The sequence below is a fragment of the Entelurus aequoreus genome, linkage group LG01, assembly GCF_033978785.1.
Source record: "Entelurus aequoreus isolate RoL-2023_Sb linkage group LG01, RoL_Eaeq_v1.1, whole genome shotgun sequence".
NCBI lineage: Eukaryota > Metazoa > Chordata > Actinopteri > Syngnathiformes > Syngnathidae > Entelurus > Entelurus aequoreus.
The window spans coordinates 68,942,981-68,970,890 of NC_084731.1; the positions used below are offsets into that span (position 1 = coordinate 68,942,981).

General features: G+C 37.2%; 1 protein-coding gene across 2 annotated transcripts; it reads left to right on the forward strand.

Annotated features, from left to right (window-relative positions):
- The first annotated feature begins 1,904 nt into the window (after nt 1-1,904).
- On the forward strand, nt 1,905-27,910 carry LOC133638276 (SUZ domain-containing protein 1-like). 2 transcript variants are annotated; one of them, XM_062030760.1, is made up of 4 exons: nt 1,905-2,040; nt 5,251-5,300; nt 10,774-11,046; nt 27,179-27,910. In XM_062030760.1, the coding sequence occupies exons 1-4, from the start codon at nt 1,993-1,995 to the stop codon at nt 27,336-27,338; spliced, it is 531 nt and encodes a 176-aa protein (XP_061886744.1). In that variant the 5' UTR covers nt 1,905-1,992; the 3' UTR covers nt 27,339-27,910. The 2 variants fall into 2 exon arrangements, with proteins under 2 accessions (XP_061886744.1, XP_061886833.1); XM_062030849.1 differs by having other exon boundaries at nt 2,000-2,106.

Sequence of the window (27,910 nt, forward strand, 5' to 3'; positions counted from 1 at the left end):
CTTTAGTGATCCACAAGGGAAATTGTTCAACACAGTAGCTCAGTTACAATGATGGAAAGGACAATGCAGGTATAAATAGACTAATATAGCTATAAAAAATCTAACATATATACGAATATATACATAATATGTGTACAGAGTAATTTATATACAGGTATATTATATTATGTCTATAACATATATACAATATAAACCAATCACCATGTACAATATTACAGTATATACAGTCTATATGACAGCAGCAGCATAAAATGGAGAGTAGGTCCAGCAGGAAATAGAAAATAGACATTATAAACAAAGAGAAGTAGCTAACATGTCAGGTGTCAGGTAATAGGCAGATGTCATCTATTGCTGTATGGCGAGTGATTATACAGCTGGATGGAGTGTGGAATGAAGGAGTTCTTGAATCGCACAGTGCGGGAAGGAAGTTGATAGAGTATATAGTATATAGAGACATACTGTAATAACTTGAAATGGTGACAGCTCAGCTTTCCCAGAGCTGTCACCATATTGAACTCAAACTTATAATAAATTATTCGCCCCTATACAATATCCTACCCCAATACCCTACTGTGCAATATTACCCTTTGAGTGCAATACGTCCGACACTGATTGTCATTACTTTATTACTCCGGTACTCTTGTTTTGTTCTGTACATTGTACATTTTTTTGTATATTGTTTTGTATATTGTACAGGATTGTTTATTGTTTTTATTGGATAGTAATCTGTTTATTTCAATTCTTATTTTTTATCTTTATTACTTATGTGATTTATTTTTATTCCATATTTGTTTCCACTATTGCACCTTAAATTGGAATCCTTAATCTCGTTATATGCAAATATAATGACAATAAAGTCCATCCCATTCTTCTATTCTGAAGTAAATAATGAAGATTAAAAACCAATTACAAACCAAAAATAAATAAATAAATAAATAAAAGCTTACCTTTTTTATATTTGCATAGTATGTATATATTATTAATGTTGTAAATACAACTCTTTATATATCTAGAAAGGGTGGTCCTAAAGAGGGAGGCATTTTTCGCAGGTCTCAAGAAGGACATAAATACAAGAGTGTGTGCGTGTGTGTGTGTGTTCTTGTATCTCTACCCTTCTTAAGACATCAACATGGAAAAGTAGCTTCCATATGAGGAGGTGTGAACAAGTTAGGACATAAATCTTGGTCCCATTACGCAAAACCATTGCATCTAATAGAGATTGTCTCATTTGCACCCCTGGTGGTGAAATCTATCAAAATAAGGGTGGTCCCAAAAAGGAGGGATTTATCAAATTGACTGTGTGTCGGTTTCAAAAGTGCTCCCCCTCTGGTCAACATATGAAATAACAAGTGTGTGTAAGAAATTGAAATGTGCCCCCTTTGACCAAAATTAATTTAAAAAAATAAATAAATATGTATATAGAGACATACTGTAATAACAAAGTAAATAATGAAGATTAAAAACCAATTACAAACCAAAAAATAAATAAAAGCTTATCTTTTTTATATTTGCATAGTATGTATATATTATCCATCCATCCATTTTCTACTGCTTGTCCCTTTTTAGGATTGCGGGGGTCGCTGGAGCCTATCTTTAATGTTGTAAATACCCATCTTTATATATCTAGAAAGGGTGGTCCTAAAGAGGGAGGCATTTTTCGCAGGTCTCAGGAATGTCACAAATACAAGAGTGTGTGTGTGCGCGTGTGCATGTGAGGTCTCAAGAAGGTCACAAATACAAGAGTGTGTGTGTGTGAGTGTGTGCGTGCGTGCGTGTGAGTTCTCAAGAAGGTCACAAATAAAAGTGTGTGTGCGTGTGAGGTCTCAAGAAGGTCACAAATACAAGAGTGTGTGTGTGTGTGTGTGTGTGTGTGTGTGTGTGCGCGTGTTCGTGGGGGCGTCTCACGCCTTGGGGGAAGCCGTCACAATGACGTCACTGTGAGGCGGTGGGCGGAGTCAAGAGAACAGCAGCGTGTCTCCAGAAACATGAAACATGGATGAGGAGGTGGCGGAAAGTTGGGAGGAAGCTGCTGAAAACGGGGTAAAAAACTACCCTAAACACTACGCCTCAACATCATTGTCTTCGTCAGTTTGCTAACACGCTCGAGTAAGAAATACTTAATTGTGCTCCCAAGTCCTGTTGGGCAACAATGCGGCTCATGCTAACATGCTAATGCTAACGTCAGACGGAGAGTGAACTCGACGACAAGCCGCGTGCCAGCTATTTGTAACTCCCCACACTCGCTTAAGTCAAACTTATCGCCGAGTGGTAACCGCGCCGGCATTTATGACGTGAAGCTACATAGGTGGCCACAAAGTTTTTTTTAGCTTCGCTTAAGCTAATGTTGCTAAAGCTAACGCGACAGAACGGGACAAACGCCGGCTCACTATTTGGCAAAAGGCTTCTAAACATCGGCTCGCTATTTGGCAAGGCGTGTCTAAATATCCTCTTTGTTTAATTCATCGCGATAAAGCACACGAACACAACTTTTACTCCGAATCTGTAGTTGGCCGTTTAGCTCATTTTTTATTCCAACTTTTCTTCAAGTCAATGAATGAGCGTCTGTCTTGTTGAACAGTGTCGGGGAACAGCCTTATCACACCCCTGAGTTGCAGAAATGTCTATTTAACGACACTTTCTCCCCATTCAATAGAGTTTTAAGGCTACAGCTGCGTGCTAGTTGATGACGTCATCGACGCGACCCTGTTAAAAGCCGGAAGTAGCAGTAGAACCCACCATAGACGTCTTATAAGTAGACGCAGCATTGGCTGCTGTGACGCGAGAAATTGGGCCGCCATCTTGAAGTGGTGATGAGCAGCCTAAACTGACAGTTGACAGGTAGAAAACGAAGATGGTGTTCAGCGTTTTCCTGCTCAAATGAGCCGACTGTTGAAAATAGGAATCGGGATTACTTTTCGCAAGTAAGATTTAACATTAACGTACTATTGGTTGTATTTTGTGAAAATAATATTACCACTGAGTTGAGAAGGAGCAAAGATCTTCAATAGTACTGAAATCGTAGCCGCTAGCAAACAAGAGTGTGACCATAATAGAATTACTTGTCAATGAAATTAATTACATTTAAAAATGTCATACTTGAATAACATAAAGTTGAAACCTATGGTGGCATCATGCCTTCAATGTGCATACTGTATATAGTTCTCTGCAAACCTATGAAATGTTATATTTTGTCTTCATTATGTTGTCAAATGCACCAGAATGTTTCATTTGTATGTGAAAATCACAAAGAAATCTTCTGGGGGAGGATGACCCCTGTCACGCCAATTTTCTTCCCATTACAAAAACCTTCCTATCCCCTATTTACTTCCGGGGTCATTTCCTCTTACGTCATTTTCTCTTACTTACGTCATTTCCTCTTACGTCATTGACAGCGATCGATAGCACTTCGGCTTTGACTGCCCGTCGCTGGGTTTTTTTTATTTTTTATAATATAGCGTTAACAAAACGTCTGTATTTATCGGACAAATTAACTTGAGGATATTCCTGACTGCACATTTGACTCATGGACATATGTGGAAATGAATAACAGTGTACAATAAGTTAATTCATTATCAATCAACATTATCAAACTTTATTAAAACTAAATTTATTCGTTTTTCAGTTTCAGTTGTTTTTAGTTCTTTGTGTAAGTGAACTAAATTAAAATGACATTTATGTGCACATATGTACCTCAGTGAAGTTAGATGACATTTAACATTATTATATATTAATTAATATTAGTGAAATGGTTTGAACAATAATGTTGATTTAAAGTACAGACATTTAACAGTATTATATTTTAATTAATATTTTTTGCACGTTACCACGAAGACAGAAGTTCCCAGCAGCGGCCCTAACACTCCGCTTGAAATGTTTCGAAGCCTGCTGGTGTTTGACATAAGTCCCCTGGGAAAGATAAAGACAAATATCATTCAGTGACACCACCATTTTCAGGAGATTTGGATTCTATCTCAGTGACACCACCATTTTCAGGAGATTTGGATTCTATCGATTGCTGTCAATGACGTAAGAGGAAATGACGTAAGAGGAAATGACCCCGGAAGTAAATGGGGGATAGGAAGGTTTTTGAAATGGGAAGAAAATTGGCGTGACACCCCCCTACAGGGGTTTGGTTTGCAAACTTTCAGCCCCACCTAAAACAAAATTCACCAGTTGCCACTGATTATGATGCATTCTCATTTTAGGCAAAGTATAAGACAATACTTTCTTAACAGTATAAATGTAACCAGGAATAAGTCTTCAATAACAATATTAAAATACTAACATTGTTGGGTAAGACAGACTTTGGTTTTATTCTGAATCCAGTGAAACAGATTGGTGGTTTCAGCTGATATAAAGACTTTCAGGTGTTTATATATGTTTATGTTTAAGTATTTGGCAGACGCTTTTATCCAAAGCGACATACATAAAAAATACATATTAAACAATCACTGTAAACATTATCATTTAAGGGAAGAATGTAATACAAAATATCAATACAAAGTGTCAAGACAGAGTAAACTCTCTGCTGCTGCAGCAACAGAGATACAGTCTATAGGTCCCTAAGATATGTAGATATCTAATGTATTCATACATTGTTTATGTAGGATATACGAATGTATATATAACCTAATCATATTGTTTCTTGAACTTAAAAATAGCTGACCGTTTTTCCCCCTTCTCTGGGATTATATTCCCAGTTTTGATCTCGGACGTCTGGTCATTTATAGCATATAAGAATATTCTATTACAAACTATGAATAATAAAACATGCCAAAACATGTGTCCTTTATCATAGCTACACGTATGACAAAAAAACGCGTGAAAATGAGTGGTATTCAGTGAGGTAAAATGAATTAAATGCGCTGACAGTTCAATGCTCCTGCCAAATGAATTGCACTAAGTGGAACGGATCACCACTCCAAGATGGCAGCGTCAACGCCAGTAGGCAGTAGCGGTCGATGCTGCGTCTACTTATAAGATGTCTGTGGAACCCACTGATGTTACATGTAATTTGTTTGTTTCAGGTTGATTTTTTTATGTAGCGTGACGGACGTTAGATAGCAAAGACTTGTGGTGACTTGACAGCTGCTCTCACCATGTAAGCGTTTAAAAATAGCACGTAACTCAACCCTGCTTTCCATCCGCTGCAAGACTTGCTCATTACGTCTGGACAACTTTTAATTCTTTCTCCCCATTAAATCATTCGTTTACATTCATTCATGTTTGCACTTCTCTCTCCCTCGCCAGGAAATGGAAAAGCGGTTAGCGGAGAAGCTAAGGATCAGCCAGAGAGAAAAGTAAGGACTTTTGGTTTATTAAAGGTCTGAAAGTAAAATGCTGTATTTTGAAAAGTGTACTTTCAAATGCTGCGCTAGGGCTGGGCGATATGGCCTTTTATTAATATCTCAATATTTTTAGGCCACATCACGATACACGATATATATCTCGATATTTTGCCTTAGCCTTGAATTAACACTTGATGCATATAATCACACCTGTATGATGATTCTATGAGTCTACATTAAAACATGCTTGTTCATACTTCATTAATATATGCTCATTTTAAACTTTCATGCAGAGAGGGAAATCACAACTAAGTCAATTTACCAAAACTGTATTTATTAAACAGTTATTAAGCAGTGGCACAAACATTCAGGTCATTTCAAAACAGAAAGTGCAAGATTGTCAGAGACATTTTAAAACAAGCTATTAGTGCACTTTTGTGCATGATGTCACTAAGATGACATATCAAAACAACACTAAATTAAAGTGCACTTTTTGTACAGAACGCCACTACAATATTTTAAAACAAATAAAGTGCACTTTTGTGCATGATGACACACAAGATATTTCCATACCTGTCAAATAAAAATGAGCTGCATAATAGGAAATCAAATAGTGTATGTTCTTCGCTATGTGGTAGGTTACTGCGGACGTTATCTCCTTCTGTTTTAGACTATTTGTTTCATACGGTGTTGATCTGGAAATGGTTGCTTGGGCATTTTGTTGGTGTGGCACCGGCCGGAGATGTTGACATGCAGAGTTTGAAGCACTCTTCATTCTCTAGCGGGTGACTTTTGAAATTATGCTACATTAGTAGAGCTGATACTTTTTGTAGCAACGCTTTTGCCGCATACTTGACATATTACAGTTGTCTGTTTAACATTCCCGTTTGAAGCCAAGCCACCGCCAGACGATGGACCCCCTGCTGTTTTTCTTGGGAATTAATTCTTCTTCCTTCATTTGTTACCAGATTCGCACTTTCTTTCCCTCGTATTACCACTCACACCTCTCCGCTAGCATCACAGCTAGCGTTACCATGTCGCTACCTCTCTGCTACGCGAGAGCGTATGACGTTGCATGCGCTTATGCGTATCATAACATATGATACACATATCATAACATACGTCACATACGCGTATGTGACGTATGTAAGAAGGTGCGCTTGTTTTACGTCTCTGTGAGAAGGAGAGACAGGAAAGAGTGAGAAGAGCCTGTAGTGTAATGCCCGCAGCTAAAAGCAACTGCGTGAGATCACGATATAGTCATTTTCTATATCGCACAGAGACAAACCCTCGATATATCAAGTATATTCGATATATCGCCCAGCCCTAGGCTCAAGTATTTTTCAACATATTAGTTGCACCGGACTCTAACCCGCAGTTGTATACATTGTGAAATGAGTTATTTACACAAAAAGATTATGTAAATGTTTATTTACATACCTTTTATTGTTTCCAAACGGTGTCTATAACACGACAGTAAAATGGTCGATCTAACAAAACAGAAGTAATCGTCATGGACACTTAAAACTGTTAACACTTTTTACAGAATAATAGTAGTTTTACACGCACATAACAATGCAAAATGTATATAAATAAATATATTATTTCTTCATGATCATTATAGTCTAGAGCGCCACGCACATAGGGTCTGACGGGGTATTCATATGGATTTTAAAATCCTCCATTATAATTATATTATCTGCGTGCGTCACTAGATCAGCAACAAACTGAACATTTGCTAATGAAGTCCAAATAGGGCCCAGGGTGGCGATAGTTAACAGCCAGATAGAGAGGTAACGTTAACAAAAAAAAAAGATTAAAAAAACTATTTTTGTAGTATTTTTAATATGTGAAATAAAAGTCATCTTTGATTAAAAAAATCACACCAAGATTTTTTATAGATTTGTGTTGGTTTGAAATCTTGTAATTTTGGTACAAATTTCTCCCTCAGGCCTTCAAGGTCAAGGATTAGTGTTATTTACAGATCTGCATACTTTTCTTGAATTCAGTCGTTTATGGAGGTTAATTTGTCTTTTTTTAACAAAAGCTTCTTCTTCTTTTTTCCTTACACAATTTATGTGAGGTAAATTTTTTACATTTGATTTTTGTGAACTGAATTTTTATTCATCGAATTATGCTGACAATTTCCTTGAAAAAAAAATTGTTACCCAACACCCACTTCCGGTAACTTAAGACTGAAGCAATCGATCCTGTCTCAGAGGCAGCCAATGAGGTGTCAAGTTTGAAGTCACGTGACACGGGTGTTACGAAGAGGCAGGCAACGCAGCACTACATGCTCCAGGCCATGTAATCTGCTGTACGTGCTTTGACCCCTTTTTATGAACACGTTAAACAGTGGCGGTTTCTACGTCCCAGACCACCTCCTTGATCGGCATCTTTTATAGTCGAGCTAGAACAACAAAGATGCAACGAACACGGCAAAACATAAACGCAAAGGGTAAAAAAACATCCACATATTGGATATAATACACTGTTCGGCAGAACTTTGTTGTAGAAATCTGCCTGTCTGACACTCGCTCTTTGTTGTAGAAATCTGCCTGTCTGACACTCGCTATCAGGCTTGTTGCTGTCAAAACAAGCCTCGCAGACTCTGCGTAAAGCAGAGCTTCCTACGGTTACCGTAGTAACCCGTATGTCACTTGAAAGTGCAGATTCTAACCATTGGAATAATTTCTATGGTTTAAAAATATTCAGGGGGCCGCATTGAAATGTTTATGTTGTGTTATGCCCAGGTAACCCAGTTAACTGCCTTTTTTAGGCTGTTTTGCAAGACCCTTGTCACGTGGCTTCAAACTTGACACCTTAATGGCTGGTTCTGAGACGGGATTGATTGCTTTAGTCTTAATTTACCGGAAGTGAGTCTTGCTTTTTGAAGCAGCAAATTTTTCTACACTGAATTTTTGATCAATGAATTTTTATACACTGAATTTTTTGACACTGATTTTTTCATATTCTAAATTTTAGTACACTAAATTTTGAAACACGCATTTTGTTAACACATTTTTTTCAATGTAATTTTAGTATTTCATGCTAAAAAAAAAATCCAAAATTCAAACGCAATACAATACAGTGTTTAAAAAAAGCTTTTGTAATAAAGACACAAATTAACCTCCATATTTCCAACCTCATTTATCAAAGTTCTGGCACCTGCAAGGTTTGCATGCTCACATGACGACTGATGCAATCCCAGACATGTGCTGGTAATCTTTGGGGCACAACACGTCACGACTCTGCAGTAGGGTTGTACGGTATACTGGTATTGGTATAGTACCGCGATACTAATGAATCATATTCAGTACTATACCGCCTCTAAAAAGTACCGGTCCCCCAAACCCCCGCCCCTCCGTCGTCATCACGTCGTGACATTGCTGGTTTACGAGCAGAGGAGCGTGTTCGCCGGCGCACAATCACAGAGTACTTACAAGCAGACTGCGTGTAGACAGAAAAGGGAGAACGGATGCATTTTGGCTTAAAAACTAACGATAAAGGTGAAGCTATAACACTGAAAATCCCTCAGGAAGAGGTGCTTTAAGACATGGTTAGTTAGCGGCTATAGTCCAGCCGCAGTTGGCAGTGTTTTAGCTACTTCTAAATCACTAATCCTGGCCTCCATGGCGACAAATAAAGCAAGTTACTTACAAGTATCATCCCTGCAGGATGAGGAATAGCTAAACATGCTTCACTACACACCGTAGCTCACCGGCGTGACCACTAATGATGCCGTTTCTGAATGTAAACAAACGCCATTGGTGGATCTACACCTGACGTCCACTTTAATGATACCAAGTACAGGAGCGTATCTAGTCGATACTACTATGATTCAGGGTTTTTTTAAATTTATATTATGTTTATAAACTCAGGAAATACGTCCCTGGACACATGAGGACTTGAAATATGACCAATATATGATCCTGTAACTCCTTGGTATCAGCTTGATACCTACATTTTTGGTATCATCCAAGACTAATGTGAAGCATCCAAACAACTGAAAAATCAGTGATTATTACATGTTAACAGAAGTGTAAATAGAACATGTTAAAAGATAAAGTAAGTAGATATTAACAGTAAATGAACAAGTAGATTAATAATTCAGTTTCTACCACTTGTCCTTAATAATTTTGACAAAATAATAGGTAGATAAATGACACAGTATGTTACTGCATACGTCAGCAGACTAATTAGGAGTCTTTGTTTGTTTACTTACTACTAAAAGACAAGTTGTCTTGTATGTTCACCATTTTATTTAAGGACAAAATTGCAATAATAAACATATGTTTAATGTACCGAAATATTTTTTGTTAAAATAAAGCCATTAATGCAATTGTTTGTGGTCCCCTTTATTTAGAAAAGTATCGAAATACATTTTGGTACTGGTACCAAAATATTGGTATCAGGACAACACTACTCTGCAGACTTAAGTCTCAGTCACAAATCACAGCATTTGTTGCTCTTATTAGCAAAACATTTTACTATATTATCATCCTATTTATATCAGTACATTCAGGACAGGCTATCTTACTGGGTGCCAGCATGGGAACTATTTGCATTTTGATATTTTAGCTATTTTACCTGTATAAAAATACAAATATATACCAGACATGGTGTACTAATATAGAACTGCCTCTTAGGGGCAAAACACGTGTTTTAATAAATTTGATAAAGTAATACAAAACAACTTTTCACATTTTCATTATGGGGTATTGTGTGTAGAATGTTGAGGACAAAAATGAATGTATTCCAGTTCAGAAAAAGGCTGTAACATAACAAAATGTGGAAAAAGTGAAGCGCTGTGAACACTTTCCGGATGCACTGTATGTCATCATGATAACGTTTAATGCTTGTATTTTAGCTAATTGTTTTTGTTTAAACCTAAATATCATGAATTTTGATACTTGAAACCATCTTAGAAGCATGCTCACGTTTTTTTCCCCATATATGTATATGGGAAATATATATATATATATATATATATATATATATATATATATATATATATATATATATATATATATATATATATAATACAAAGTAGGGATTGAATCATCTATATGTTTATTTGCATTAAAAACAAGACAATTTATGAAAACCAAAACATATTTTCAGCTAAAACTAAATCTATGGAAAAACTGCACCACTGTAATGTGGTGCTATTTTGTGTTTTGAAATGTTCTTTTTCCAGCATATTCATTATTTGATAATATATTTGTGTGCATAACACATGTATGATTAATTTTGTATAATAATAAAATTACAGAGAAATATTGTAGCCTCAATTTGGAAAAAACTAAAAATATTGTTTGTCGAAGGCTTGAATAAACTGCTGAGTTACACTCGCTCGCTTCTAGAAAAAACATGACACAAAAGACGCCCAGTGGGTTACATTGTGGTGGCCTGCAGGCAGAGGAGAGATAATAAACATCACTAGTTGTTCAGTACATAACTTTTGCGACTGTGCGGTTTTCAGAGAGTCCAGTAACCATCTTTGTCCCCGCTCCCCACTGAGCATGGCCATGGTCATCCAGGACGATGCTCTGCCCTCAGCGCCGCCGCCTCAGATCCGCATCTTGAAACGGCCGACCAACAACGGCTCGCTGGCCTCGTCTCTGAGTCACAACCGACCCACGCCGCAGGTCAAGTCCTTGGCTCAGCGGGAGGCTGAGTACGCAGAGGCCAGGAAGAGGATTTTAGGGAGCGCCTGCCCGGAAGAAACCGCTCAGGACAAGAACAGCACAGACAGGTAAAGGTGCTCTCTTTACACCTGGAGACACCAATGATCTGTTCCAGGGTCAACCTGTCGCCATACAGGATTTATGAATGAGACTTTGCAAAATTTAAGTGTTGCAAGTGTTCTTTTATACACACACTAGCTTTGTGTGTTGTTAGCTAATAGCGATTTATCAAAGCTTAGTGACTGTTAGCTATCATTGAATGTACCGTATTTTCCAGACTGTAGAGCGCACTGGTATATAAGATACACCTACAAAATTTTAGAAGTAAAAAAATATGTCCATAGATTAGCCGCACCGGACTATAAACCGCAGATATATATGTTGTGAAATGAGTTATTTACACAGAAATATTCTGTAAATGTTTATTCACATACTTTAATTGTTTCCAAAAGGTGTCTGTAACACGGTAGTAAAACGGTCTATCAAACAAAGCAGAAATCATCGTCATGGACCCACTAGCTCTCCAATCAGCTAAACAGACTCAATAACTCCACGGTGACGTTTTGGTGAATTCACTGAGGAAATTGTGAAACTGAAACAATACAAAAAAATGCCGTTCTAAGTTAATACTAACACAGACACTCGTAAACATGTTAGCATATTAGCTCATGCTAACGACGCTCGCTTGATTCCTAGCAGAGGTGGGTAGAGTAGCCAGAAATTGTACTCAAGTAAGAGTACTGTTACTTTAGAGATTTATTACTCAAGTAAAAGTAAGGAGTAGTCACCCAAATATTTACTTGAGTAAAAGTAAAAAGTATGTGGTGAAAAAACTACTCAAGTACTGAGTAACCTGTTCGTTTAATGATGACGGCAACAAATAATGCACAAAAACATAAAAATAGCAATGAGCAAATTCAGATCAAGGAATATCTCTTAAGCAACTAAAACAATAATATATATTAAATAATAATACATTAAAATAAAAAAAAATTAAGGCAAATTGAGCCACAATAACTTAACAGCCCCAGAGGCTCAGTAGGCATTCATTGATTGATTGATTGAAACTTGTATTAGTAGATTGCACAGTACAGTACATATTCCGTACAATTGACCAATAAATGGTAGCACCCCAATAAGTTTTTCAACGTTAATCAATTACTTAATAAATGACCAAGTCGAGGTGATCTACCTCATATATACATATACATACACACACACATCACATATATATATATATATATATATATATATATATATATATATATATATATATATATATATATATATATATATATATATATATATATATATATATATATATATATATATACATACATACATACATACATACATACACTACCGTTCAAAAGTTTGGGGTCACATAACTGTCGAGTTTCAGATGAAAGTTCTCTTTTTCTGGCCATTTTGAGCGTTTAATTGACCCCACAAATGTGATGCTCCAGAAACTCAATCTGCTCAAACGAAGGTCAGTTTTGTAGCTTCTGTAACGAGCTAAACTGTTTTCAGATGTGTGAACATGATTGCACAAGGGTTTTCTAATCATCAATTAGCCTTCTGAGCCAATGAGGAAACACATTGTACCATTAGAACACTGGAGTGATAGTTCCTGGAAATGGGCCTCTATACACCTATGTAGATATTGCACCAAAAACCAGACATTTGCAGCTAGAATAGTCATTTACCACATTAGCAATGTATAGAGTGTATTTCTTTAAAGTTAAGACTAGTTTAAAGTTATCTTCATTGAAAAGTACAGTGCTTTTCCTTAAAAAATAATGACATTTCAATGTGACCCCAAACTTTTGAACGGTAGTGTGTGTATATATATATATATATATATATATATATATATATATATATATATATATATATATATATATATATATATATATATATATATATATATATATATATATATATATGTGTGTGTGTGTATATATACATACATTTATATATACAGTATATAATTTTTATTTATTTATTTTGCCGTTTTTGTTCACATGTTAAAGGTGTTTTAATGAATATACATGCATGTTTAACATATAGATTCCTTTCTTTCATGAAGACAAGAATATAAGTTGGTGTATTACCTGATTCTGATGACTTGCATTGATTGGAATCAGACAGTAGTGCTGATAACGTCCACGTTTTCAAATGGAGGATAAAAAAAGTTCCTCCTTTCTGTCTAATACCACATGAAAGTGGTTGGTTTTTGGCATCTTATTTGTCCAGCTTCCATATTCGTTTTTATACACTTTACAAGAAATACATTGGCGGCAAACTCCGTAGCTTGCTAGCTTGTTTGCGCTGGCTTTCGGAGACTCTTATTTTGTTAGCGCAGGCGCGATGGAGCGGCACTTTTATTGTGAAGACAGGAACTATGCGGTCAGTCTTTAGGCTTTTGAGAGAGGTACGGTTGAAATAAAAAAGTGTATTTTTTCCTTCACACTTTTGATTGATTGATTGAAACTTTTATTAGTAGATTGCACAGTACAGTACATAGTCCATACAATTGACCACTAAATGGTAACACCCGAATAAGTTTTTCCACTTGTTTAAGTCGGGGTCCACGTGTGACGGTCATGTGACCACCTGGCTCTGTTTGATTGGTCCTACGTCACCAGTGACTGCATCTGATTGGTGAAACGGAGTCAAACGTCACCAGTGACTGCATCTGATTGGTGAAATGCAGGCATGCATAGATCCTACTTTGATGGTCTGTCTGACAAACCAAACCAAAACAAAGTGTGCATTAACAGATCGATAAAAATCAGTAGCGAGCTGAATGTAGATAAATGGAGTGGAGTAAAAGTAGCATTTCTTCTCTATAAATATACTCAAGTAAAAGTATGTTGCATTAAAACTACTCTTAGAAGTACAATTTATCCCAAAAGTTACTCAAGTAGATGTAACGGAGTAAATGTAGCGCGTTACTACCCACCTCTGATTACTAGGGATGTAAAAATATCAAAATCTCAGGATACGGTAGGATTTCGATATTGATCTCACACTACGATATTTATTACGATATTGTGAAAAGGCTCACGGTATAGTGTTTGTGATAATAATAGCGAGAAAATACTGACATTTACCAGGTAATTTATTGTTACATTTACGAATCATGACAACACAAAACACTGATCAAGTTAAGAAGGAACAAGCACAATTGTAACAATAGGGAATCCTTTTAAAGTGCAAACAAAGATCAAGGTAAGTCGGTTTAAATGTGCTAGGAAAATAAAAGCAGCCTTTTGAAACGAGTACCGTATATTACCAAATAGTAGCCCGGGCGTTTATTTCACAAAATGGGGTCAGCGGTTATTTGCACAAGGCTTTGATTTATTTTTGCACCAGGCCATTATTTGGTTACAATGGTTACTGTCCAGTATTTTTTTTTCGTAAAAAAACTTTAAATGTAAAAGCTATTGTAAACATACAAACAAAAAAACAAGAGATCAACATGAAGTAGGCTATCAAAAGACAAGAGATCAACAAGGCCTCAACATGGCAGTAGTGCAACAATTGTCAAATAGAATACCAATACTAAAAAGAAATAAACTTTTTAAATAAAGCAGCCTACCGGGAAAAATAAAATGATGTTACCAAGTACTCAAGTATAAAACCCACCATCAAAACTGAACAATAATACTGTCACTTAAATAAAATAAAGGCTACAGTACTTCAAGTTTTAAATAAAGCAGCATACGTGATGTATCCACTGACACAAATTAGCATCATGCTTGTCGCTCAATTTCTTCCTAGCTCCACCAGATAAGCGAGCCCATTTTCCATCGATTGCCGACTGAGATAGTAGTTCTCCCTTTTTCTGTTTCCATTCTCGTACACATTTTGGGTCAACGTTAAACTGCCTGGCCGCTGTCAAACCAGAATTCTGCTCCGCATACTTCACAACCGCTAGCTTGAACTTTAAGTCAAACTTTATTTTCTTCTTCCCCCTTAAAGTATTCCCGTCCATCAGTTGTGGTATACCGATATCCTGTTCATTCAACTCACTGCTACTGTTGCTTGCCATGTTGAAACTTTTCCTCGTGGGTTTGTTTTTGTCGTTGAGTGTGTGTTACGCTATATGCGGTGACCCATTGCAATATGTTGATTACCCAGAATCCCCACGTAACGTCTGCTGTTACCGTAATTACTGCACCTTTGCTTTTCCTTTTAGCTTATAAATTGGGTTTAATGAAATCAATTTTATTTTAATCTAAATTATGCAAATAACAGCCCATGGACGGCTATTTGGACATGGGCGGTTATTAGGAAGAGGCGGTTAATTCACAAAATGGGGTCAGACCCCGGGCAGCTATTAGGACATGGGCGGTTATTTGCACAAGGGACTTTATTTGGTAACATACGGTATCTAGTAACATACCTTAAATTTAAATAAAATAGTCAGGCAAAAAGCCTTTTGAAAAACACTGACCTATCCTTTAGCTTATGTTCAAGATTTTCTTTAGCGAGATAGAAAATATCTGCATTGCATGGAAGAAGAAGAGACCTCTAGGCATTTTTTCAATACCCCCTGCTGTTAAAAATACCATTTCACTGGGCAGAAAGGTAGCGGGTATACACAGGTACAGTAGATCTTAGTTAATGAGGACAGAATAGATAATCGCCCTGCATTGTCTCTCTACCACTTGAGAGGACAAGCAGACTGATAAACCAATAGGCCCTTTTCCACCAAAAGTTCAGGTAAATAAATTATAATATAAATGGGTTATACTTGTATAGCGCTTTTCTACCTTCAAGGTACTCAAAGCGCTTTGACAGTATTTCCACATTCACCCATTCACACACACATTCACACACTGATGGCGGGAGCTGCCATGCAAGGCGCTAACCAGCACCCATCAGGAGCAAGGGTGAAGTGTCTTGCCTAAGGACACAACGGACGTGACTAGGATGGTAGAAGGTGGGGATTGAACCCCAGTAACCAGCAACCCTCCGATTGCTGGCACGGCCACTCTACCAACTTCGCCACGCCGTCCCCGTACCTCTGGTTCCTGGAGCCTTTGGTTCCTGGAACTAGAGGTTCCTATAGCAGTGTGTCGTTTGTGTTTACACCACATTTCACAGTTCAGGTCTTTTATACAAATCAGGCTGATGACGTATGGAGGAGTGGTTTACTATATTTCTACACTGATAGCATGTAAATAGACACTCTAAGGCAGACCTGGGCATTCTGCGGCCCGCGGGCCGCATCCGGCCCTTTGTACGTCCCTGTCCGGCCCGCGTGAGGCCAATTATAAATTACAAAATACATTTTAAAAAGTATCTATTTCGAGTGTGCAATACAACGGTGCTGCTTTTGTTTTGAAAAGCGTTATTTGTATTACTTCCGTGCGGACGTATGCTCGTGCGCGCAGCGGCAATCACAAATACAAAATAAATAAAAAAAAAACATATTTGTCGTGCGTGCAATACAACTGTGCTGCTTTTATTTTGAAAAGTGTTATATGTGCGTATGTCCTGTGAGGGAAGGCGCACAGCGACAAGTGATGCCCGGTTATCCCCGAGACGCTAAAAAGAGAAAAGTTGATGACGAATGGCGTGTTTTAAAAAAGACATAGACTGCCAAGTGCTTATTTGTGGTACACACGTTGCTGTCTTTAAAGAATATAGTGTAACGACCTGCTGAAGTAGATGTTGTCTTCTTGAGTTGCGTAAATGAGAAGTGAGGAGACGTGCGTGTGGAAGGAACGAGATATGTTGAGCTGTGTTAGTATAGCTTGCTCAATAAAAGTTTAAAAAGAGCGTCAGACTTCGTGTGCACTTCTTCTGGACGCTACAATTGGTGTCAGAAGTAAAACTTTGCGCATACTGCACTGTTTGTGTGCTACGTCATCGGGAGGTACGTGCCACGTGAGGAGCTCGCCGCAAAGAGAGAGAGACAGAGAGAGAGACAGAGAGAGAGAGAGAGCGTTTACAGGTGCAGCCACGCTGCTTGCCACGGGGGGAATTCCGTCCTCAATGAAGACTCCCAGGTTTGATGGCAAGGCGAACTGGGAGGCATTTCATCCCACTTGTGACATCAATTGTAGCGTCCAGAAGAAGTGCACACCAAGTCTGACGCTCTTTTTAAACTTTTATTGAGCAACCTATACTAACACAGCTCAACTTATCTTGTTCTTTCCAAAAGGAAAACCAATCCTCACTCCTCATTTCCGCAACAGCAACGCTTCTTCCTTCTTCGCCAATCACCTTACAGGCGTGCTACGTTCACAACAAAGAGGATGCAGGATGAAGTGACAGAAATTGAAATTTTTGTATTGTAATATACATCAGGAAGTGTTGTGTAAGAAAGTGTTAAAAATAAAACCATCAAAAGCCATCTGCTTTTGTATAAAGATAAGTTAGGTTAAATGAAAATATTATTATTATCTATCTTACGGTATATCAAAAATAATTTGAGCAAAATTTAATTGAAATATTGTCGGTGTGGCCCTCCAGCAGTGCTCGGGTTGCTCATGCGGCCCCCGGTAAAAATTAATTGCCCACCCCTGCTCTAAGGTCACAGTTCATTTACTAAAAAGTATAATTGAAATACAAAGCAATAATATACAAAACGAAATATGATTTATAAAATAAAGTGTACCTAATTGTTTATAAAAAGTCAGGCTTTTGTCCGCAATGTCCAACAGTCAGAAAGTCGTCCTCTCCTCAAATAATGAATTCATGACGATCAGGCCGTTCCTTTTGGTCCATTTCAGTTGTAAATAACAATATATAAATAATAAATATCAGTATATGTAAATAACAATATATAAATAATAGAGATGTCCGATAATGGCTTTTTTTGCCGATATCCGATGTTCTGATATTGTCCAACTCTTAATTACAGATTCCGATATCAACTGATACCGATATATACGGTCATGGAATTAACACATTATTATGCCTAATTTTGTTGTGATGCCCCGCTGGATGCATTAAACAATGTAACAATGTTTTCCAAAATAAGAGAACAACTTCAACTCAAGTTATGGATTATTGAAGTCACAAAGTACATTATTTTTTTTAACATGCCTCAAAACAGCAGCTTGGAATTTGGGACATGCTCTCCCTGAGATAATCCTGATACTCACTACAACTATGGGAAATACTATACTTTGACTTTCACAAAGTGCATTATTTTTTAAATTTTTTAAACATGCCTCAAAACAACAGCTACAAAAACAATGAAGGCACACAGCTTCAGTCCAGAGCAGGGGTCACCAACGCGGTGCCCGCGGGCACCAGGTCGCCCGCGGGCACCAGGTCGCCCGTAAGGACCAGATGAGTCGCCCGCGGGCCTGTTTTTTTTAATTTTTTAAAATTAAATCTACATAGAAAAAACACAAGATACACTTTCAATTAGTGCATCAACCCAAACAACCTCCCCCATGCACACTCATCCACACCCACTCACACAAAAGAGGTTATTTCTTTCTGCTACCAATATTCTGGTTCCCACAACATAGACAACACATCTGCAAGGGACACAGTCCCTGAAGCACACATGATTGTATAGGCTGCTGGTCCACTAACATTTTCATTAATTACTATTTTTTATGTAATTATTTTTATATTGTTTTACTTTCTTTTTTATCCAAGAGTCCAGATAAAGTCCAAGTCGGACTCAGCAACACACACCTTCATTCATGTACACAGAAAAAAATTAGGGAACACAACAGATTGCATATAATTTATAAACAAAATTACATTTTCAAAATAAGCATTTATGTACAGTCCAGATTATGTCCAGGTCACTCAAATTAGGGAACACAACAACAGATATCATATAATCTATAAACATAATTATACTTTCAAAATAAGTCTTTGAGGACTTCTCATCTTTTTTAAAATGTTTTTTGGCATCATTATCGTTTTCAACCATGTAACTTTAAATAAATGTTTTAAAGAAAGTAATACTAAGTGAATATCTGTTTTTGGCCTTAAAAATAAACATTTTACCGAGTACTATAATTAAATTGACTAAATCATGATTGTCAATGAACTCTCCTAAAATAACAGAAACCACATTAAGCTTCATAAACAAACCAATCCTTAAACACATTTTTTCAACTTCCACCCAAAACAAAGACACAATATGACAATACCAAAACAAATGCAGGGTGATTCAGGCTCCTGACAACAAAATCGGCAATCATCTGACTCTGTCATATTCCATAATTTTAACATTTTCCCTGTGGGTAAGAAGTTATAAATAATTTTAATTTGAAAATAACGATTTTGCACATCGATAGTAGTTTTATAGATTAGTTTGAATATGGCATCCCATGGCAACGGGCAGTCAAAAAAGTCCTCCCATTTTCCATTTGTGTTGTATGAGGCAGCCTTCAAAGATTTCTTTATTAAATAAAAATTATATATTTTTCTATTTATTTTAGTTCCTTTTTGCCAACTAGAATTTCTTATTAGAGGTTTACAAACTAATAATTTAGTAGTTCCATAATTAATTATTTGTTTCCATCTTTTCCCAATTACTCCAGTTAGTTGATAAAATGAAAAGCTTGAGCAAGCATCACCATACATAGCTCTAAATTCATCATACTTCATAATTTTACCATTCTCATTGATAATATCATTGACAAAAATGATTCCTCTTTCAAACATATTTTTCCAAAAGAAAGGCTTTCCATCTATTACAATATTAGAGTTCATCCATATTAACTGCTGCAAAATATCGTCTCTTTTTTCTGGCACATAAAATTGAAAACACCACTATGAGTGGATTGTTTCCTTTATGAACCCCGCCATGTTTCCCAGCAGACTCTCTGGGAGGGGATCACTTGTAAAAAAGGATACAATTTATTTTGATACAGTACATGTTTTTTGTCCAACAGGACATTTGTGTACCACTCAATGTTTAAATACATCTTTGGAACAATTGATGCTTTTAAAGACAGACACATAGCTTCAAGGTTGAGAAGTTTCAGGCCCCCATATTCATACTCTTTGTAAAAAACCTTTCTTTTAATCTTTTCTGGTTTGCCGTTCCAGACAAAATCGAAGACCGTCCGCTCATAAATCTTAAAAAAGTTTTTTGATGGAGCTGGTAATGACAAAAACAAATAAATAAATTGAGGAATAATTAACGAGTTGGCAATAGACATTTTACCATACAAGGTTAGGGATTTCCCTTTCCATAATTGCATAATTTTGTCCAGCTTTCTTAGTCGATTATCATAATTTACTGAGCCTAGATCTTCCAGATTTTCTGGGACAACAACACCAAGTATGTTAACTGGTCCATCTGTCCACAAAACAGGCACTTTGCATTCCATTCGAAAGGACGTTCCCTTTAGATTTCCGATCCTTAACATTTTACATTTATCATAATTAAGCTTTAGGCCAGATTGCTGTGAAAATATGTCCAAAAGATTAAGAAGGTTCCGCAAACAATGAGGAAAAATCTTATCTTTGTGAATCAGCCTTTTCTGACATGAACTTCATCAAGAACAAACACAGAACACGCCTCACTGATGCACATTTGCAAGACTCACTCAGAGTTGCAGTGTCAAGTTACACACCAGAGTACAACACACCAGTTAACAGCATGCAATGCCAGGCTTCCCACTGACAAAGAAACAGATAACAGATTTGGTGTCCAGTTCAAAGTGTGACATGATTTAAAAATTTGAGAGTTTACTTTTGTATTTTACATGAGTTATTATTTGTACAAACATGGTGCAAAGTAATTCATGATTTGTTAAAAAATGTTAGTGGCTAGCTAGTTAAAATGGGATATTGTGATTTCACAAGACTGTCTTAGAAGTGATCATTTGAAAATGTTCAATTTGAAAAATGTGCACTTAGAGAAAATATAAAAATAAAGTGTTGCATATTGATATTTATCTGTTTCTATATATATTTATTGTGAGAAATCATTAAGATGATCAGTGTTTCCACAAAGATAAATATCATTAATTATTAATAATAACAGAGTTAAAGCTAAATTGAGCAAATTGGCTATTTCTGGCAATTTATTTAAGTGTGTATCTAACTGGTAGCCCTTCGCATTAATCAGTACCCAAGAAGTAGCCCTTGGTTTCAAAAAGGTTGGTGACCCCTGGTCCAGAGTATACTAGAGTAATAAAGTAAACAATAACATAGTCCTCCTTTGGTGCAAGACTGCCTGGTATACTATATAACAGGAAATTATAAACTGGGCTCAATCTGCCCTGCTCTAACGTATTTGTATGAGTAACAAAAATGTGCTGCAAGCTAGTGGTGAGTGCTTGAAGTGGTCTAGCAGTCAGTCAGAGCTTCTGAAATGCTGCGTTGAGACAGGGCAGCTCCGCTCACTGCAAGCTGCAAAGTGTGCGCCATGCAGGGCAGACTAGACACACCAAACTCCACCGTAGCTTTTGCCAAACTGCATGCGTTGTCCCTGACCACAACGTGGGCTTTCGCCCTGGGGTGTTTTTTGTTGTATTTTTGTTTTTTCTCGGCGGAGTCTTTAAGCGACAACTGTGTGGTACTACTTTTTCCCGGTGTTTGCTTTTCATCCATCTTCCGCATGTATTCATCGTGTATCTCCTTATGATTCTTGAAGAGGAGAGGGATCAAATTGCTCGTACTAAAGGAAGACGTCTTGGTTCCTCCTCGCATAACCAACTTTTTGCAGTCATTGCAAAATGCCAGTTTTTTATCCGTCAGAGACACTTTAAAATAATCCTAAACCATAGACATGGTGTCGTTAGTCAGTCATCGAGCGAGCTCGCTTGTTAGCCACGGCTACAGCACCGGTAAAAACACACTCTTGTTGTTGTTATGCTCTGCTCGCGGCGGTTTGATGAGGTCATCAAGCGTCGCCAGTAAACCTCTCATGCTGCAGTCGTCAACTCCTGTGTTGTGTGTGGGAGAGGGGAGAGGGGCTGCTGACTGGGAGACGCAACTGCTCTGTACTTCTCCCTACGTCCGTGTTTTACCGTACAGCGACGTTTTTAAAATTAATTAATTTTACTTTTTGAAACCGATACCGATAATTTCCGATATTACATTTTAAAGCAGACCTGGGCATTGTGCGGCCCGCGGGCCGCATCCGGCCCTTTGTACGTCCCTGTCCGGCCCGCGTGAGGCCAATTATAAATTACAAAATAAATTTTAAAAAGCATCTATTTCGAGTGTGCAATACAACGGTGCTGCTTTTGTTTTGAAAAGCGTTATTTGTATTACTTCCGTGTGGACGTATGCTCGTGCGCGCAGCGGCAATCTCAAATTACAAAATAAATTTAAAAAAACATCTTTGTCGTGCGTGCAATACAACTGTGCTGCTTTTATTTTGAAAAGTGTTATATGTGCGTATGTCCTGTGAGGGAAGGCGCACAGCGACAAGTGATGCCCGCTAAAAAGAGAAAAGTTGATGACGAATGGCGTGTTTTCAACAAGACAAGTAAAGGTAAAGCTGTGTGCTTATTTGTGGTACACACGTTGCTGTGTTTAAAGAATATAGTGTAACGACCTGCTGAAGTAGATGTTGTCTTCTTGAGTTGCGTAAATGAGGAGTGAGGAGACATGCGTGTGGAAGGAACGAGATATGTTGAGCTGTGTTAGTATAGCTTGCTCAATAAAAGTTTAAAAAGAGCGTCAGACTTGATGTGCACTTCTTCTGGACGCTACAATTGGTGGCAGAAGTAAAACTTTGCGCATACTGCACTGTTTGTGTGCTACGTCATCGGGAGGTACGTGCCACGTGAGGCGCTCGCCGCAAAGAGAGAGAGAGACAGAGAGAGAGAGAGAGAGAGAGAGAGCGTTTACAGGTGCAGCCACGCTGCTTGCCACGGGGGGAATTCCGCCCTCAATGAAGACTCCCAGGTTTGATGGCAAGGCGAACTGGGAGGCATTTCATCCCACTTCTGACATCAATTGTAGCGTCCAGAAGAAGTGCACACCAAGTCTGATGCACTTTTTAAACTTTTATTGAGCAAGCTATACTAACACAGCTCAATTTATCTCGTTCTTTCCAAAAGGAAAACCAATCCTCACTCCTCATTTCCGCAACAGCAACGCTTCCTCCTTCTTCGCCAATCACCTTACAGGCGTGCTACGTTCACAACGTTTTCTTATCTGGTTAAATAAAGGTTTTACAACAAAGAGGATGCAGGATAAAGTGACAGAAATTGAAATTTTTGTATTGTAATATACATCAGGAAGTGTTGTGTAAGAAAGTGTTAAAAATAAAACCATCAAAAGCCATCTGCTTTTGTATAAAGATAAGTTAGGTTAAATGAAAATATTATTATTATTATTATCTATCTTACGGTATATCAAAAATAATTTGAGCAAAATTTAATTGAAATATTGTCAGTGTGGCCCTCCAGCAGTGCTCGGGTTGCTCATGCGGCCCCCGGTAAAAATTAATTGCCCACCCCTGTTTTAAAGCATTTATCGGCCGATATCGGCAGGCCGATTTTATCGGACATCTCTAATAAATAATAAATGTCATTATCTATAAAGAACAATATATAAATAACAAATGTCAGTGTTTATCTGTAAATTACTGTCTAAATAATAATGTCAGTGTTTATCTGTAAATAACTGTATATAAATAATACATGTCAGTGTTTATCTGTATATAACAATATATCAATAATAAATGTCAGTGTTTATCTGTAAATACCAATATATAAATGATAAATGTCTGATTATCTGTAAATAACAATATGCAAATAATAAATGTCAGTGTTTATCTGTAAATAACTATATACACTACCGTTCAAAAGTTTGGGGTCACCCAAACAATTTTGTGGAATAGCCTTCTTTTCTAAGAACAAGAATAGACTGTCGAGTTTCAGATGAAAGTTCTCTTTTTCTGGCCATTTTGAGCGTTTAATTGACCCCACAAATGTGATGCTCCAGAAACTCAATCTGCTCAAAGGAAGGTCAGTTTTGTAGCTTCTGTAACGAGCTAAACTGTTTTCAGATGTGTGAACATGATTGCACAAGGGTTTTCTAATCATCAATTAACCTTCTGAGCCAATGAGCAAACACATTGTACCATTAGAACACTGGAGTGATAGTTGCTGGAAATGGGCCTCTATACACCTATGTAGATATTGCAACAAAAACCAGACATTTGCAGCTAGAATAGTCATTTACCACATTAGCAATGTATAGAGTGTATTTCTTTAAAGTTAAGACTAGTTTAAAGTTATCTTCATTGAAAAGTACAGTGCTTTTCCTTCAAAAATAAGGACATTTCAATGTGACCCCAAACTTTTGAACGGTAGTGTATAAATAATGTCAGTGTTTATCTGTAAATAACTATATATAAATAATAAATGTCAGTGTTTATCTGCAAATAACTTTATATAAACAATAAATGTCATTGTTTATCTGTAAATAACAATATATAAATAAAAAATGTCAGTGTTTATCTGTGAATAACTACTGTATTTTCCGGACTATAAGGCGCACTGAAGATCTTTTTTTTTCTCAAAACTGCGCCTAATGTAAGGAATAAGTTTGGTTGAGCTCACCCACCTCGAAGCTATTTTATTTGGTACATGGTGTAATAAGTGTGACCAGTAGATGGCAGTCAAACATAAGAGATAAGTGTAGCCTCTACTATGATGGGTCTCAAGTAAACACCAACATTTTAAATGTTCCATTGAAAATATACAACATTACACACGGCGCTCAAAAATCTTATCAAAATGTTTTAGTACGACTTTGGTAAGCTATGAACCCGCACCGCTTGAAGGATTGCCGGCGCATTAAACATACAAGTATTATTATGGTGTGTGTATAAGGTCAGACATATCTGGTGTTTTGTTTTGCAAAATTATGCAAAATCAACTTTTCATACGTTCTGGTACCTGCTGATCTGTATTTGGGATCGGCGTAAATCCTGGAAAAAAATTGCCCGCGTCCGCGCCGACGGATAAGCTTCTTCATCGGCAGTGCGTCTTATAATAAATGTCAGTGTTTATCTGTAAACAATTATATATAACAATATATAAACAATAAATGTCAGTGTTTCTGTAAATAACTATATATAAATAATAAGTGTCTGTTTATCTGTAAATAGTATATCAAAAATCAATGGCAGTGTTTATCTGTAAATAACAATATGCAAATAATAAATGTCAGTGTTTATCTGTAAATAACTATATATAAACAATAAATGTCTATCTGTAAATAACTATATGTAAACGAATGTCAGTGTTTATCTGTGAATAAATGATAAAAGTCAGTGTTTATCTGTAAATAATATATCAATAATAAATGTCAGTGTTTATCTGTAAATAACAATGTGTAAATAATAAATGTCAGTGTTTATCTGTAAATAACTATATAAATAATAAATGTCAGTGTTTATCTGTAAATAACAAAATATAAAGAATGTCAGTGTTTATCTGTAAATAATATATCAATAATAAATGTCAGTGTTTATCTGTAAATAACAATATATCAATAATAAATGTCAGTGTTTATCTTTAAATAACAATATATAAACTCCCCATGGTATCTGTCAGAGTGATTCTTCAGTACGACTGCCTTTATCGGAGCAATGGCATGGCAGTTATCTGTGGCCATGCTACCTAGAAACTTTTTTTTATTGGTGAAATGAGAAATATTGTTGGTTGCGACGCATCACAGAGAACAGTTGTGGCCTTTTTATTGATAAAAGAAGCTTCACAAGATCCCTCTGCATTTGCAAGGACCTGTGTGAAGTTGGCCCCCCACCCATTGCAAAACTTTGATTGGCCTATAAAATAATCTTTGATAACTCAAAGACATGCACCTGGGGATAGGTTGATTGGCAACACTAAATTGGCCCTAGTGTGTGAATGTGAGTGTGAATGTTGTCTATCTGTGTTGGCCCTGCGATGAGGTGGCGACTTGTGCAGGGTGTACCCCGCCTACCACCCAAATGCAGCCGAGATAGGCTCGACCCCGAAAGGGACAAGCGGTAGAAAATGGATGGATGGAAAGCAGCACAAACAACCATTTCAACTGCACAAACGCAGCACAAACGATTGGAACTGGCTTGGGGAGAAGGACTTGTTTATATGTAACAACAACTGAATTACATGTTAATAACATATTGCAACAACAACAACAACGTTAACTTAAAAACTATAATAGTTAGACCAAAAGTTTTTGCCGCACAAATGCAGCACAAACAAATTACAGTATTTTGGCTTAATTTGGAGAACGAGGGGGTGGGTGACCTTTGATTGACCGAAAAGCAGCACAAACAGCCATTTTAACTGCTTAAACCAGCGCAAACGATTGGGACTAGTTTGGGGAGATTTTGACTTAGACTTTGAAAAGTCTAAGTCAAAATCAAAATGTTATTAAAATTGTTACATATAAACATATGTAACAACTTCTTAATTACATGTTAATAACATTAAAACCATAAAGCGTTAACTTAAAAACTATAATAGTTATAAAAATGCTTACTGACCTCAAAGCAATTTTATTTTTTCCAAGATGGCGCCGTCGTGTGTGGCTGGCCGTCTACCGCTCTGTCTGGTTTCAGTTTTTATTGATTTTGTCCTACTGCACTACACAGTTCGAGTCTCTGCTGGTGTATGATCGCCAAGAATTGTTGACTTAAACGTGTGGACAATGCTGAAGAAACAAGTCCATGTCAGAAAACCAACACATTTAGCTGAACTGCACCAATTTTGTCAAGAGGAGTGGTCAAAAATCCAACCAGAAGCTTGTGGATGGCTACCAAAAGCGCCTTATTGCAGTGAAACTTGCCAAGGGACATGTAAGCAAATATTAATATTGCTGTAGGTATACTTTTGACCCAAAAGACTTGGTCAGATTTTCAGTAGACCCATAATAAATTCATAAAAGAAAGAAACTTCATGAATGTTTTTTGTGACGAACAAGTATGTGCTCCAATCACCCTATCACAAAAAAATGAGTTATACAAATGATTGGAAACTCAAGACAGCCATGACATTATGTCCTTCACAAGTGTATGTAAACTTTTCACCACGACTGTATCTGCGGTTTATAGTCAGGTGCTGCTACTATCTTGGGAAAAAAATATTTTTCTTCTGAAATTTAGCATGTGCAGCTTATATACCGGTGCGCTCTATAGTCCGGAAAGTACAGTAACATTGTCACGGAATTGTATCGGCAACCACAACTTCCAAGTGTTAAAAATACGCTGGTCTTTTCTTCTTCCAGATCCGCTCGCAGCAACAACAACAGCAACAACAACAACAGCAGCAGCAGCAGCAGCAGCAGCACAATGTCGACTTCAGACGAGGACGTGCGCGCCAACAAGCACACCGTGAGACCACCTAGCAGTCCCGATGGCACACGAGGCTTCAGGCAGCACAGATAAGTGCAAAGTGCAGGAAATAACCTGACTCACTGTGACCGCCAACCCTTTAACAGGAAACGCCTCACTCCGCCTCTTCGCCCCGCCCACCAAAGACTAGCAAATAGGAGGAGTGGGGGGCCATAAAAAAACCACACCTCCCCCAGCAATAATAATCAAGACATCACTTTTTTTATTTTATTTTTTATTTGTGCTTTTTAATCTTTTTGGGACTTTTACGAGGAATGCTGTTATTTTTATTGAGATGAACTCCTGACAGCGACTCATAAACCAACAGAACGAACCACTCTTAAATCCGCTTCATGCTTCAGTTCTCTTCCGAGACACTAGGGGCAGCGTTTCCCACTGACCTATCGGACACAACAAAGACGTGATTGGACGCAGGAATAGCACTCCCTCCACTTTAATACGTAAAACATGCATTTTTATCTTTAGCCAAGTTACTATTACATTAGTTTTATTTTCACTGTCACCGACGGTCACTTTTTAGCAGCTTTTCGACACACAAGACAATGTCAGCATTATTTTTTAACCAAACAACAAAAAGTCTACCCATTAAAACTTGATTGATTGTC

What these genes read in the sequence shown, in the direction of transcription:
- LOC133638276 (XM_062030760.1), top strand. Translation starts at nt 1,993, where the DNA reads ATGGATGAGGAGGTGGCGGAAAGTTGGGAGGAAGCTGCTGAAAACGGG. An exon ending in AGGAAGCTGCTGAAAACGGG is followed by an intron (nt 2,041 to 5,250) that starts GTAAAAAACTAC and finishes CTCCCTCGCCAG; the next exon opens with GAAATGGAAAAGCGGTTAGC. An exon ending in GACAAGAACAGCACAGACAG is followed by an intron (nt 11,047 to 27,178) that starts GTAAAGGTGCTC and finishes TTCTTCTTCCAG; the next exon opens with ATCCGCTCGCAGCAACAACA.